The 14,871-nt window shown below is 35.0% G+C and overlaps 3 protein-coding genes across 3 annotated transcripts; 2 read left to right on the top strand and 1 right to left on the bottom strand.

Annotated features, from left to right (window-relative positions):
* Window positions 1-6,052: 6,052 nt before the first annotated feature.
* LOC108578376 (probable enoyl-CoA hydratase) lies at window positions 6,053-7,365 on the bottom strand. Its single transcript, XM_017941698.1, has 4 exons — window positions 7,145-7,365; window positions 6,801-7,054; window positions 6,416-6,710; window positions 6,053-6,330 (listed from the first exon to the last, which is right to left on the bottom strand). The coding sequence occupies exons 1-4, from the start codon at window positions 7,257-7,259 to the stop codon at window positions 6,053-6,055; spliced, it is 942 nt and encodes a 313-aa protein (XP_017797187.1). The 5' UTR covers window positions 7,260-7,365.
* Window positions 7,366-7,494: 129 nt separating this feature from the next.
* On the top strand, window positions 7,495-9,888 carry LOC108578385 (exocyst complex component 3). The gene has a single exon (XM_017941708.1). It carries the CDS (start codon window positions 7,642-7,644, stop codon window positions 9,886-9,888), a length of 2,247 nt encoding a protein of 748 aa, XP_017797197.1. The 5' UTR covers window positions 7,495-7,641.
* A 1,338-nt stretch (window positions 9,889-11,226) lies between these two features.
* LOC108578187 (cell division cycle 5-like protein) lies at window positions 11,227-14,427 on the top strand. The gene is made up of 11 exons (XM_017941471.1): window positions 11,227-11,384; window positions 11,462-11,727; window positions 11,807-11,937; window positions 12,007-12,509; window positions 12,593-12,767; window positions 12,836-13,270; window positions 13,346-13,464; window positions 13,545-13,709; window positions 13,779-13,886; window positions 13,955-14,128; window positions 14,206-14,427. Exons 1-11 carry the CDS (start codon window positions 11,340-11,342, stop codon window positions 14,425-14,427), a joined length of 2,343 nt encoding a protein of 780 aa, XP_017796960.1. The 5' UTR covers window positions 11,227-11,339.
* The last annotated feature ends 444 nt before the right edge of the window (window positions 14,428-14,871 follow it).

Genomic DNA, 14,871 nt, shown 5'->3' on the forward strand with positions numbered 1-14,871 from the left:
GATATAATTTGAACAACATTTACTTATTAATACTTATTGAGTAATTAATTTAATGACGGCCTACCTCCAAGTAAAAAAAATGTAGGGCCGATTCTACAAGTGTCAGTCAAACGGCAGGCCAATTCTCCAACTGGCAGTCAAACGGTAGGCCGACTCTATGTAATGTGTGACAGTGAACGTGTTAATAAGTAATGTTGTTCAAATTATGTCGTGTTTGATGTCATTTTCATCAGAAAAATCTCATCAATATGTTAAGAAAAATTTCGGGATAAAAAAACGTAAAATTAAAAAGGTTGATATTTAAATCGCTTGGTTGCCCGACTCACGTTTCAAGCTTATCTTTTATTCGCTGTCCTTGCCTACGTTCGGCAAACTACAAAGGCGGGCGCGAGGCTCGAAAACGTAGTCCCTGACTCTACGAGTGTCAGGTTTAGCTTCCTTGCGGTCTGACAGTTGTGGAGAATATACTGTACTTGTTTCGTTCTTTTACTGATCTGCACAGTTTTATCAAAATCTCAGAGTTACGCTTCGTGTGTTAGTCGTATCGTATCACCGTTGCGTATCAATTTTTACGGGCAAGCGTTCCATCGTTGCGTATCAAAAGCAACGCTTCGTATGATCGTCGCGTATCAATTTTGACGAACAAACGTTGCATCGTTGCGTATAAAAATGTGGTGAATTTTGATACGTGACGATGCAACGCGTCGTATCGATTTTGATACGCACCTCAAGAATTTCTGTATCTTCACGTGAAATATTTTTACGTGCGTGTTCCTGATTTAATGTACATATTCTGTACATCGAATTGTTCCAAGTACAGCAGAAATCTTCCATATATGAAGTAATATAAAAATTTCAATCGAAGCAAGTGTCGCGAACGTTCCGAAAAGAAAAGAAAAGATCGAAACGATCGTGTGTCGCGTCGGGCAAGAAGTTATTCGGACTGATCATCCGTGAAATGATTCGCCAGCGCGTACGAACAAGGATTGACACGTAAGTCGAGGGTAAGATCGGTTGCGTAACATTGCTAGAAAATACACGCACGAAATGAAGCGTGGAAAACGTAAGTACGGTCCTCGTGCTCGAAAGTCGGAGGATCGTGTATCGACCGCAGTTATAGAGCGTACGAGGAGATCGAAGATCGTATGTCGATACGAATTTTATACGGATCTCCAAGTCACACGTGACCCTTAAAAGTTTCTCGCTTCCTTATTCGAGGCGAGTCGGCGAGAAAACTGGCGAGAACTGGCTCGGTGATGGCCGATTTAAAGCCTCGAGAAAAATCGGATCAGGTTCTCCTCGATACGTGTACCTTTTTTAATTTTCACGCCCCTTTCAACTTGTCTTGTAAAATTCAAGTCGATCGAAAGATACGCTGAAATCTGTGAACGCGTATTTTATCATATTTCGTTGAAATCATTTTTCTTCTTCTTCTTCGAGAGAGAGAGAGAGCAAGAAGGACATCGAGACGGGTTTCCTTCTTTATTTTCGATTCGAAACGCTCCTCATTGCGGATGAGAACGCTCGAAATGCAACGATCTGGCTGCGAACAAAGCTCCATCGAGCTCGACAGGGAAACGAGCATCGATCGATGGCTCGTTGACGGGTTGCAAAGGCCACACGCGAGCCATTTCAAGCGTCAAATTGCATAAGATTCAACATGATGGTTGTCGACGTTTTTCCAAAGCCCTCGGAACACGGTGAAATCGAGCGAGAGCCACTTTGATCCGTCGAAAACGATCCAAACCAGCTACCAGCTATCCGAAATTGTTGTAATTCACTTTGGCCCCCGGTCTGTATCGTTTTAATTCGCTCCAAGTTACCCAGAGTCCCGTGTTAACTCGCTCTAACGCTATCTGAACTAAGCTTAACTCGTTCGAACGTTTCACGGATCGTCAGAGTGAAATTCCGAAAAAACGCGTGGAGTCGCTCGAAATCCTCTACGTACCGTTCTGGTTAGCCCCGCGATTCGACGGAACTCAATCTAACTTGCGTGAATCCGGTGCAGTTTGCTTCGTCTCGATTTGCAACTGCCTTAACTCAACTTAACTTCCGGCAGACATCTTTGCGGTAATTGAACGTTCAACCGGATAAGACGTTATAATCGTATTATTTCCATCGAAAGTATCGACGAATTATCGCGTATTATCGAAGGTGTAATTTTACAACGGATTTATGACCGATCGAAACCGAGTTTAAGGATACGTAATACATTTTATGGCGCAATATTCATCGAGCGCGAGGGAATATGGATAAAAGGAGAATAAAGGTTTCTCTGTTACCGGGAAAAATCATTCTGTTACCGCGACACAACCGTGAACAACCACGGCATTCATAAAGGCACTTTTTCGAAAAACGAAACTGCATTCCAGTCGGTATTACGGGTAAAAAAAGGTTCGAAACTTGCCGGATATCACGACGAACGCGACACACTCGTTTTCATTTTCATACAACGTGTTCGTAAACAATCGAATAACTATTTAAACGAACCACGAGTAATAATCACTTAATGGATCGGAGTTAATAATCGTAAATAGATTCACGGATATTGTTTTCCAATGTGAATATCGAAATCGATATCGTAACTGTTTTCAATCTCTGTTCAATTACTTCAATTTCTACTTTACCGACCTAACATCGTCATATACAATCGAAGTTTCAAAAGGTTTCTCTGGAAACTAACCTTAACTCTGCACTTTACCACGACTTTTCAAGCCATCCTGTAGCAACAACAGTGACCATCGTTTCCCTCCTTCCTTCGACTAATACTCCACTGGTTATCGAGGAGTCGACTGAGAATGTGGCGTAAATTCTCTAGCCGATCGGTTTATGGTGTCATGGTGGCCGCCTGTCTATCTAGCAGGATGTCCAAACGCGTGGTACGACCGTGGTAAATTTCACGGATACGCCGATCCTGTTTACGCACGCGAGCGCCCATAGAAGACGGAAAATATTCCCTTTCGTCGTTCAGTCGCCAGGAGAAGCGAGACGACGATGTAACCTGTTGCTGAACGAGGAGCGGAAACCACTTTATGTCCATCTACCTCGTAAAACGTAATGGTTAAGTGGCATGCAGATACGATCACCGTCAGGTAGAGAATGGACAGCCACCACCGTACAAAGGAGCTGCAGTGAACACCGTGAAACTCTCGCATGATTTTTTTCCGCGTTCTCTATGAAAATCGCGCGGCCCGTTTTCCCCGGGCGAACTTAGAGAAAAAGGCAATTTCAGACTGGTCGTTTAAGCTTAGTTATTTTATTGAGCCACCAGAGGGCCAAGAATAGCGTGTTGGAAACTGCGTGTGACGGTCACACTGTGACCGTAGGGTTTCGAAGATTCCGTTTGGTTAAGTCGTCGTTTAGAAATATATTTTTCGGTTTCAGTGAAATGATTATTTATTTATCGGTGAATGTATCCTGTGTTTCATTTTATCGTTGTATTTATGTTTCGAAATTATATTAAGGCCCAATGTCCACGAAACGTCATAGCCACGCTATCGTCGCGACATGCATTCGTCATGACGACGTTACATTGCCGCGATCGTCGATATTACACATCGTGGATATTAGGTCTAAGATTTACTTGGTTAGGATCGAAGCTTGATTTTGTTGAATTTAAATGAAGATACGACGAGTAGGTAATGTTTGTAAGCAATATAGGTAAATTGCTGAGTATATTAATTAAAATAACCTTTAAAAAATTGCACTATTACGTATTATTCTGTAGTGCAATCTCGAGAACGCAGTAAAACTTTTATGTGTATATTTACAAGATTTCAAATATGTGGAATAATAGTACTGAAATATCAATAAAGTTTGATTTCTAAGGAGAACAGCCGATAGAAAATACCAGGAAGATCTGAAGCAGTGCGATGCACGACTTTCACACTTTGCTTCCTCGTAGAGAACACGAACGCATCGATTTGCCTCTCCCATCCGAGGGAACTTTTGTTTCGCGAGTTCGCCTGCAACAATAACACATTGGTGATTCGTGAAAGGCTCTGGCATCATCCTCTCAAATGCCACGTAAATAGTTGTACAGCGGGGCTAATCAGAAAGAAGATCCTGGGAACCGCCCTTTTATCTTTTTATATCCTTCTTCTTTCTCTTTGCGCCTTGTTGTCGTCGCCACTTGAAAATGCACATTACGAAAGTTTATTTCACCCCGTCTTGTTTTATTCGATATTTCGTTAAAAGTGTGTACTCGATTGTAGTAATAAAAATCCATCCTTACATTATTGTCAGAAATTTATTACTTAAACAAACTGCAACCTATACCTGTTATTCGCTGATATAAGAGGCTTTGCACTTTTCTTTCCTAAGAGAAACTCCCCCAACTGACTTGCTCGCGATCAGATTTCAGGAACGTGCATCAACAACACAGTCGAGGAACCACGTGGCTGGAATGTGACCAACCAGCACAAGGGGTCGGTAAAAAAGAAACAAGTCCTTGGGAAAGGTAAAACAGAAGGAAGAAACGAAAGAAAGAACAGCATCGGAGGTGATCGCGTGGATTTGCGGGCGCAACATTCACCAGGTCGAGCAAGGAGGAAGGCACCTGGTGGGGAGGGCCTTCTGGTTACCAAGGGGACTCTCGTCCTGACTCCTGGTTACAAGAAGGAGGAGGAAGAGGAGGGATACGAACGATTGCGCAACAATACACCGCCACCTGCACTCGTTTCGTCACACAGCTTTAACCGGCACGGTGGTGCTTGGCCGGTTCTCGCATTACTTTCGCCAATTAAGCCTGTGGACGGTCGTTGTTGTTTAACTTTAATATGAAATTCTATGATTATTCGAAATTCCAGTGCAATGAACGCGTAGACAACAATCCGAACGAAATCTGACCGCGACTCGTCGTCGGGAGTGCATCGAGTGCGCGTCTTGTTGAGTTGACGATGCACAGGTGTTTGAATTACGAGAAGTTTATAGATTAAAACACACCGAGTGGTTTTATCGTTTCAATTTTCTCTCTAATTTCACTACTGTGATATACGAACGAAATATTTCTTGAATGCATAACGCAACGCAAGCAAATTAGTCACTTTTCCACTTTCAACGTATCAGTTTTTTAGGGGTTATGATTTGCAATCGAACTCGAGCATTCGACATAGAAACTGAATACCGAGCAGCAATGAAATATCGAGTGACTTTCAATTATTTTAACCTTGTAACACGCGATATCATTCTCGGAGAGAATGCGTAGAACGAATTGATGCCAATTCGTTCGTATCCTTTCGTACCACTCGCATATTGGTACCGATGTCCCAAAGTCTGTTAGATATATCCATGACGTCGATTATTCGAATCAGATACTTTAGTAAGAATATTCCTGCCACATGTTCTTTATTAAATAAACATTGTATCACGTACATATATTTACTTTGTAGTTCCTTCTAATACCAATGAGAAAAGTACACTGTTTGAGGAAGTAGATAAAGAAATTTTAGTAAATATTAATTGTCCACTTAAATTGATTTTGAATTACATTCGAAATGTAGTGGGACTAGATGATACAGGTAGGCAGAAAATATATTTTAAGCTTTCTGACTTTTCAGTTGCTTAGTAATTGTAATGAAAGAAACATTTACAGTTGAATTTGATTTATGTGATGAAATTAATTACCAATTAAGGAAAGTTTCCTTTTTTGAACCATATACAGTTGGCTTTAATGTGTTTCAAGCAGATTTAACATATCTAATAGTTACATTTGAAAGTAAGTTTTATGTATTATATGAAATAGTACTTCCAATAAATGTTAATTATGCAGGAGACACAAATGGTCAAATCATAAATATCACACCACTCCTTACTGGAAAAGCAGCAAAGAAGTGTACTGAAATCCTGTTAAGACCTTACACTTTGCTAAAAAAAAATTCGTCTAAATCTTCTTTGAAGAAAGGCAGTAATACAAACAGAAAGACATTCTAATTATGATAAATTAAAATAGAAGTATTTAATTATCTTACAAAATACATTTATACCTTAATATATTTATCTATGTACAAAACCTTTACAGAAAGAGAAAGAGAATATGTTCTATATACAATTTTTATAAAAGTTTTTCATCAAATTCCTTAAACATCCTATTTACTGATTTCAGATTGTAGGTTTTTCCATGTCTTCCTATTCCTTCATGAACAAACATTTTTGCTCCTTTAACTCCCTCTTCAAATAGTAAATGAGATGCATTATCTTTCTCAAATTGTATAGCTTCTTCTAATTGTTTGGCAGAAAATGTGGCATAGTGTGAAGAAGCACGGTCTGCAAGCAATGTTCTTTGAGAAAACTTTGTAAATGATTTTGCAAGATTCAGTGTATCACCCAGTGCTGTAAATACAAATAAATGTTAATTTACTATATTTTACATTGTTCTTATATATTTTATTGTTATTTATTGCAAATAAAATTGTACCTGTACCAGTAGCTGTACAACGATTAATTAAACCCCATGAAAATGCTTCTTTTATTTCAATGCCACGTCCAGTTAAAATGAGATCCATTGCTCTTGAATACCCAATTAAAGCTGGCAATCTAACAGTACCACCACATAAGATAGGAATTCCAAAACGTCTATTTAAAAATCCCATTACTGCAGTTTCCTCCATTACCCTTAGATCACACATTAAAGCAAGTTCAAACCCTACACCTACAGCATATCCACTTATAGCAGCTATTAAGGGTTTTTTACATAAATCAATTTTATTAGCCTATAAATATTACACATTATATTGGTTGATATAATAACAGTTAAATACTTTTATGTAAAATAATCAAATTTTCAAAATTTATTAATTTACCAATGGCCCAAACTGTGGTAAAACTTCTTCATTTTCTCCATTGTACTGTGAAATTTCTGCAAGGTCATATCCACTACAAAAATTTCCTCCTATACCATGAAGTACACCAATTGCACACTTTTCGTCATTTTCAAATTTATCTATCTCATCTGACAGTAGTTGTGCGGTTGCAACATTTAGACAATTTTTTTTTTCTGGTCGGTTTATACCAATTAAAGTAACCTCTTCAAAATGTTCGGTTATAACACTTTTTTCTGAAATAACGTATGATGAGAATTATACATGACAAACGAATATGCTACATTTTATAAAATATAAATATAATACCACAAATAAAAAGTAACCTTTTTGCTCTGCCTCGACTTCTACATTCTCACACGACTTAGAAGTTAAACATCTTTTTAGAGAATGTTTGTAGTATGGATTGATTATTCCCAATATTCTTTTTAACGAATGCATTTATAATATTTAACTGTATAAGTTACACAGTAAACTTTTTTATTGGTATAAAACAACAAAAACTTCTTTGAATTGTTACTCTTACAATTAAATGTTTGAATGATTCTTTTTCATTAGAGTTAAAGTACGTCAATGTGCATTTGCACAGAAGCAAAGTTGCATTTTAAGCACTGTGGCATGTTTGCATGACGCAAATTGACAAGACAACTGTTTCATAGAAACGTGTCCTAAAATATATACCTAACCAAGGTTTTGCAAATGTCAAAATAAGCTTTGCACGTTTACCTTTTAAACAAATCTAATTAATTAGAATATGTCATTTCCCTTTTTGTATAAAGACTAATTTTATACAGTAACTTAAATTAACAAGATAGTTTTAAAAATGGAAGATCTACAAATATTGGAGGAAGAGGCTAAGGCAAGGGGAGCAAAATATGTGTCTAATTTGATGCAACGACCAGGTCAAATGGAAAAAATTGATATGTACAAACGTAGAATAAGTCGGAAGAAAGCTTCCGTGGATACTATGCTCAAAACTGCAATGCAAAGTCAATTAGATGGAGTTCATGTAGGCTTCGAACAACTGAAAAGTTCTTTAGAGAGTATTGCTTCTATAAAAGAAGATTTGAACAATACTATTAAATTATTCAGTAAGATCCCAGAACTTAGTGCAAAATTACAAGCTGTTCAAGAAGAAAATATGCGTCATTCACAATATGTTACTGCCAAAGAAAATTTGAAACATACATTTACTTTGCCTGAAAGTGTTGAAATGACTAAACAATGGATAAATCAAGGTAATCTTCTGTATGCTCATCAGATCATTATGGATCTTGAAAACTCAAGAGATGATTTGCTATATGAACTTCACAAACTTCCAAATCAATCACCAGCTGATACTGTTATGTTGAAAGCTTATTTAGAAGATGTTGAAATGCTTTCACAGCTAATGGAAAAGCAGATAAGATTGGTAATGAGTCGTACATTAAACACAGTCAGAAAAGAACCTACTGTTATTGTAACAGCATTGAGAATTATAGAAAGAGAAGAGAAAGCAGATCATTTTGCTATTCAAAGACATAAACAAAGTGGATTCATGCCACCAGGGAGACCTAAATTGTGGAAAAATATGGCAATGAAAGTCTTGGAAAAATCTGTAGCCAATAGAATTGAAGGGACTCATGTTGAAGAAAGAGCAGATAATAAAATGTGGTTAGTTAGGTATTTAGAGCTTACAAGACTTTTAATCCTGGAAGACTTGAGAGTTGTTAAAACTCTTTGTGAACCTTGTTTTCCACCTTGGTATAACATTGTCAGAACTTTTGTCAAAATGTATCATACAAGTTTGTCACAACACTTGAAGGACATAATTGCCAATGGTTTAGAAGGAAATGAATACGTATCTTTGTTAGCATGGATTATGAATACTTATACTGGACCAGAGCTGATGCAACATTCTGAATTAAATATTGATACTAGTGACATTGGTCCTTTATTAAGCACTGAAATTGTGAATGATCTTCAAGAAAAGTATTTGAAAAATATGTGTCAAAATTATGAGGATTGGATGAAGAAAACTTTGGAAACTGAAAAAGTGGATTGGTGGTGTGGAGTGTTACCAGAAGGGACTACTCAAGAAGCGTACTATCACACAGCAGCACCTGTGATTATATTTCAAATGATTGATCAAAATCTTCAAGTTACAAAAACAATTAGCTCTGAATTAACAGCACAAGCTATAGTTCTATGTATTGAACAAGTGATTAAGTATGGATTCATGTATAGACAAGCAATATTGGAATTCAAAAGCAAACATTTTGAGGATAGAAGTCAAGTACCTTACTTTACACATCATATGATTACAATTGTCAATAATTGTTTACAATTTACAGAATTAGCACAGCAAATGAAACAATTATATTGGGTACCTAATGCTAGTGGAGATGCTACTGTTAAATTTGAAAATTTATTATCAAATTATCAACAATTACGAAATGAAGCTGCAGCCATACTACTAGAAGAATCTTTCTTAGATTTAGAATTGCAATTTCAAGATTTGATTACACCCAAATGGTTATCATCTTCCATCCCAGTAGAAACCATTTGTGTGACTTTAGAAGACTACTTTCAAGATTACAATCATCTGTGTCCAAGAAACTTTGAATATGTTATTACAGAAGCACAAAATCTCATTGCAAAACGTTATATCTCTGCAATGCTGCAAAGAAAAATATCTCTAAAAACGTATGATGAATGTTTAACATGTACATCAAAAATAATGACAGAAGCAGATAAACTGAAACATTTTTTTGATAGAATAGCTCCAAAAGTAGGAAATTTTAATTCTCCCTTTGAGATAATTAAACGTCTTGCGGAAGTATTACGTTGTGAAGATTCCGAAATTCTTTCTCTTGATTTACATTCTTTAGTTGAAAAATATCCAGACATGACAGAGGATCATCTGGTCAGATTATTAGGTCTCAGAGGTGATATTTCTCGCAGTGAAGCACGAGAAAAAGTTTCATACATTTTAGAAGCTCAACGAAATCGTAAAGCTCCGCAATCTATTATACACAGTATATTTAAGCAAATAGTTATACAGGACAGTTTCCTCAGTTGGAAACCTTGAAGTTCAAAAACAAACTTCACAAAGTTTAAGTTAATACTAATTTTTTACATATCATCAATGAAGGTGATGTAAATGGTACTTATACTAATGCTATAATATATTATTGGTACTTCTAGTGTACTTATACATTAGGATAATTAATATGAATATTCGACAAATTTATAATGAAAAAAGGAATTGCTAACATAATATGTTATTAATATATTGTAAATACGTAAATCAATTCTCATTTAAATTAGATTAAATGAAATTTAATTTTTTAAATAAAGAATGAATAATTTATAATTCACCCATGCCTAAACTTTTATTTATTTGTTTACAGCTTAAATGTAATATTATGAATAATATAATAATTAATTCACTGCCTCAGCGATTGAACTGATTTATATATTGAATATATTCACTATAGATAAACTTATTTATGTAGAGACATTTATTTATATAGCACTATTAGTAAAAACACAATAGAATATAAAAGAGTAGAAGAAAAAATAAGTAGAACATAACGCGGATGATATGGTTAGGAATATACTTAATACAAATCCTTAAAAATCCTTTATATTTGGTATTTTTAAAGCAATTTAATTGAAAAGTTAATACTAATAAAATATCAGTAATTTGAGCATTACTGCTCACTTAGTGTAAAAAGAAATATTGATATTGTAAATGATCTATTATTATTAAATTAGTTATTTAGCCAGATTGTAGAGTTATGTGTAAATAAGTGAAGTGTTTAGATTTACATTATAAACTGTAAATATACATATATTGGATCGATTTATATTAGAACTAAAATTTTCCATACATAAAAAATATGTGGTTCCTAAATATAAAGAACCAGGAAAAAACCTAATAAAACAGAAAACTTTTAGTTTAATCTTCGTTATATTAATCATAATGCAATATACACATATGTTTATTGTATAAATGTAATCCTTGAAAAGCAATGTGTACAGGAATAGTACATATGAAAAGTAGTTTATTCATAATAAATTCATATATTTGTTTTCCAGATATATGTATTATTTATTTATTGATATGTATTGTAAGGTATCTATAATCAAAATTGTAATACGGCTGTAATTTATCAGTAAACATATTTTTTTATTTATTGTCTCCTGCATAATAATAAATTCGTATGTCTGGCACATATGAAACGTGTTCATCTTATTTTATATTATAAAATTAATATAAGAAAGTAGTTAATATAGTTGTAATAAACTATACTAATAATCGTAGTTCTATGCATTTTGAAAGACTGGAATAGTACTACTTATCGCTGTTTTTTACTGGTGCCTCTGGCATCGCATCGACCGCTTCAGTTGAGCGTTACCATCGCTAGCTTGAAGTTCTAATGAAATTCTTACTAATTGTTAAATAAATAGAGATAATCAACGAAAATTTTTCATTCTTAGTTTCTTCCTTGACTGACAATAAAAAATATATAAAAAATGCCGCGTATTATGATAAAAGGTGGTGTTTGGCGCAACACTGAGGTAAGATTTGATTTCTAACCTAATATCTAAGTTTTGATTATGAAAGGTGATTTTCTCTATGAACACTGTTTCTTCAGGATGAAATTTTAAAAGCTGCTGTTATGAAATATGGCAAAAATCAATGGAGTCGGATAGCATCTCTTTTACACAGAAAATCTGCTAAACAATGTAAAGCACGTTGGTTTGAATGGTTAGATCCAAGCATCAAGAAAACAGAATGGAGCAGAGAAGAAGATGAAAAACTTCTTCACCTTGCAAAATTAATGCCTACACAATGGAGAACAATTGCTCCAATTATTGGACGTACAGCTGCACAGTGCTTAGAACGTTATGAATATTTATTGTAAGTCAAGTATGTTCCATAAATTTGAACTACTATGTTCTTAGGAATAAGTTTTACATATTCTTTGTTTTTACATTAGGGATCAAGCTCAAAAGAAAGAAGAAGGAGATGATGCTGCAGATGACCCTCGCAAGTTAAAACCAGGAGAAATTGATCCAAATCCAGAAACAAAACCAGCCAGGCCTGATCCTAAAGATATGGACGAAGATGGTAAGATTTCCATTTTAAACATTGTTATTTTTTGTTATATGTAAGAACAATAAAATTAGTAATTTTCAGAATTGGAAATGTTGTCTGAGGCACGTGCTAGGCTTGCAAATACTCAGGGTAAAAAAGCCAAACGTAAAGCCAGAGAAAAACAGTTGGAAGAAGCTCGCCGCCTTGCTGCTCTACAAAAACGTAGAGAATTGAGAGCAGCTGGTATTACTGTATCACAAAAGAATAAACGTAAACGTGGAGTTAATTACAATTCTGAAATTCCATTTGAGAAACGACCAGCACCTGGATTTTATGATATAGCTAATGAGCATGTAGATCCACTTGCCATTGATTTCTCAAAAATGAGGCAACAACATTTAGATGGTGAATTGAGGCAGGAAAAAGAAGAAATGGAACGTAGAAAAGACAAGCAAAAACTAAAACAACGTAAAGAAAACGATATTCCAATGGGAATGTTAAATAATGAAGAACCAATAAAGAAAAGAAGTAAACTTGTTTTGCCAGAACCACAGATATCTGATCAAGAGTTGCAACAAGTAGTTAAACTTGGTAGAGCTTCAGAGGCATGTTGAAATCGTTTATTCACTTACTTATTTCACATAAAATGTGTAAGAACTTAAATTTTATATTTTTATATCTTTAATAGGTTGCGCGTGAAGTTGCAACAGAAAGTGGTATTACATTATCAGATAGTTTATTGGCTGATTATTCCTTACCGACAAATGCAGCTGTGACACCACGTACTCCGGCTGCTGCGGATAGAATTCTTCAAGAAGCTCAAAATGTTATGGCTCTCACTCATGTTGATACACCACTGAAAGGTTGGTGTAATAGTATTTAGCAAGAATATACCCAAGATATTAATTTGTTCGCTTTATTGTTTATCTAGGTGGATTAAATACTCCGCTAACTAATTCGGATTTTACTGGTGTCGTGCCCTCTGCGAATGCCGTAGCAACTCCAAACACAATTTTGGCTACACCTTTTCGGTCACAACGTAGCGACGGAACACCGGCAAACTCATTTAATACACCAGCATCTACACGAACACAAAACGGAGTTCTAGCAACTACACCGATTCGTGATAAACTCAGTATTAATCCAGATGAAAACTTGGATGGATCAGAGACTCCTTTAATTCAAAAACAAGTAAAAGAACAATTGCGTGCTGGTTTGAGTGCGCTTCCAACACCTCGTAATGACTATGAAATAGTAGTTCCTGAAGGAGAAACAAAGGATGAAGATACTACTTCAACTACAACAGAAATCGTTGAAGATCAAGCTGATATAGATGCTAGGCAACAGCAGGAGTTAATAGAACAAAGTGCGTAATAAGATTGTGCTGAAATATAAATGTATATATTTTATTAGAAATTATTTGTGTAATAATATTTTATAGGGAAAAAGGAATTATCTAGGAGATCCCAAGTTATACAACGAGATTTACCACGACCAGTGGATGTAAATATGAATATTTTGCGGCCATTTATGGATACTCCATTAACGGATTTACAAAGAGTATGATCGTATAATTAAGGAACATATAATGTGTATATATGATTATCATATGTTAATTGGTAGTGAATATTTCATTTTAGGCGGAAGAATTAATTAAAAGAGAAATGATCACGATGCTCCAATATGATGCACTACAGAATCCAATGCAGCAAAATCGTAAAGGTGCTTCAAATTCGGTAGCTCAAGCGCAAGCTTATTTAGATCAACATCCATATGTTAACTTTGAAGAAGAAGAAATCACTGCTGTAAGTTAATTGTACTAGATAGACTTTGGATTTATGACATATCCTCATTCCAATGAACATCATGTTTAGGCCAAAAGTCTATTGTCTGACGAAATGTCAGTGGTGAAAGAAGGTATGGCACATGGAGAATTAAGTTTGGATTCCTATACAACTGTATGGGAAGAGTGTTTATCACAGGTACTAGCACATATTTCATACTTCTAATATTTGAAGTCATATTTCTATTTACTAATATATTCGGTCAGATATTATATTTGGAAACACAAAAACGTTATACACGAGCAACATTAGCTTCGAAAAAGGATAGAGTAGAAGCATGTGAAAGAAAGTTGGAAGAAAATCGTATGCATATGACAGGTGAGGCAAAACGGGCAGCGAGGATGGAAAAGAAATTAAAAGTTCTTACTGGAGGTTACCAGGTACATATTTTTAGTTTTAATTTTAAATGATGTGTTGTAAATATAAGTGACTAATGTATAAAGTTTCTTTGTGGCAGACTAGGGCACAAGTATTAACGAAACAATTACATGATTTATGGGAACAAATAGAACAAGCACATCTAGAACTCTCAACTTTCAAATTTTTGCAAACACAGGAAGAAGCAGCTGTACCGAGGCGAGTAAATGCGCTTATGGAAGATGTTAATAGACAAACAGAACGAGAACGTGTATTGCAAGCACGATATTCACAATTGCAAGATCAGTTGCAGCAATGTTAAATATTGATCAGATGGTTTATTGTAATATATTATATCGCAAATATTGTAAACGTTTTGTGAAATACAAAAAGTTAATTTGTATACAAATTCACTAAAAGAATGCTTCAAGCAAGCGAAAGTTCTGAGAGATCTCAATTTTGTATAACGAGGAGTCATTTATTTCAAATTATGCATGACTGACGATTTAGCTCGTCCGAGCTGAAGCAATTTAATGTGAATATAATTTATTGTATGCAAAGTTAGGATTATAAAATAGTTGTTAAACGAAGAAAAAATGAAAAATAAATTTTAAAGTCTACTTTTACGTTTATTTTATATGATTTTAGTACTGTAATAAAGCAAATTCAAATTTTACAATATACAACCTTCCATTAAAATACAAATTATTTAAAAATTAGAAACAAGACCTGACAATAGTGATAAATAGCATAACCATGTTTTTTT

This window comes from Habropoda laboriosa, unplaced genomic scaffold (assembly GCF_001263275.1).
Source record: "Habropoda laboriosa isolate 0110345459 unplaced genomic scaffold, ASM126327v1 scaffold5, whole genome shotgun sequence".
NCBI lineage: Eukaryota > Metazoa > Arthropoda > Insecta > Hymenoptera > Apidae > Habropoda > Habropoda laboriosa.

Excerpts from the sequence above, each read along its gene's own strand:
- LOC108578376 (XM_017941698.1), bottom strand. The coding sequence starts at position 7,259 with ATGCATTCGTTAAAAAGAATATTGGGAATAATCAATCCATACTACAAA. Across the intron at positions 7,055-7,144 it reads AGTCGAGGCAGAGCAAAAAG|AAAAAAGTGTTATAACCGAA; the intron begins GTTACTTTTTAT and ends ACGTTATTTCAG. Across the intron at positions 6,711-6,800 it reads TACCACAGTTTGGGCCATTG|GCTAATAAAATTGATTTATG; the intron begins GTAAATTAATAA and ends TAATATTTATAG.
- LOC108578385 (XM_017941708.1), top strand. The coding sequence starts at position 7,642 with ATGGAAGATCTACAAATATTGGAGGAAGAGGCTAAGGCAAGGGGAGCA.
- LOC108578187 (XM_017941471.1), top strand. The coding sequence starts at position 11,340 with ATGCCGCGTATTATGATAAAAGGTGGTGTTTGGCGCAACACTGAG. Across the intron at positions 12,510-12,592 it reads AACTTGGTAGAGCTTCAGAG|GTTGCGCGTGAAGTTGCAAC; the intron begins GCATGTTGAAAT and ends TATCTTTAATAG. Across the intron at positions 14,129-14,205 it reads TTCTTACTGGAGGTTACCAG|ACTAGGGCACAAGTATTAAC; the intron begins GTACATATTTTT and ends TCTTTGTGGCAG.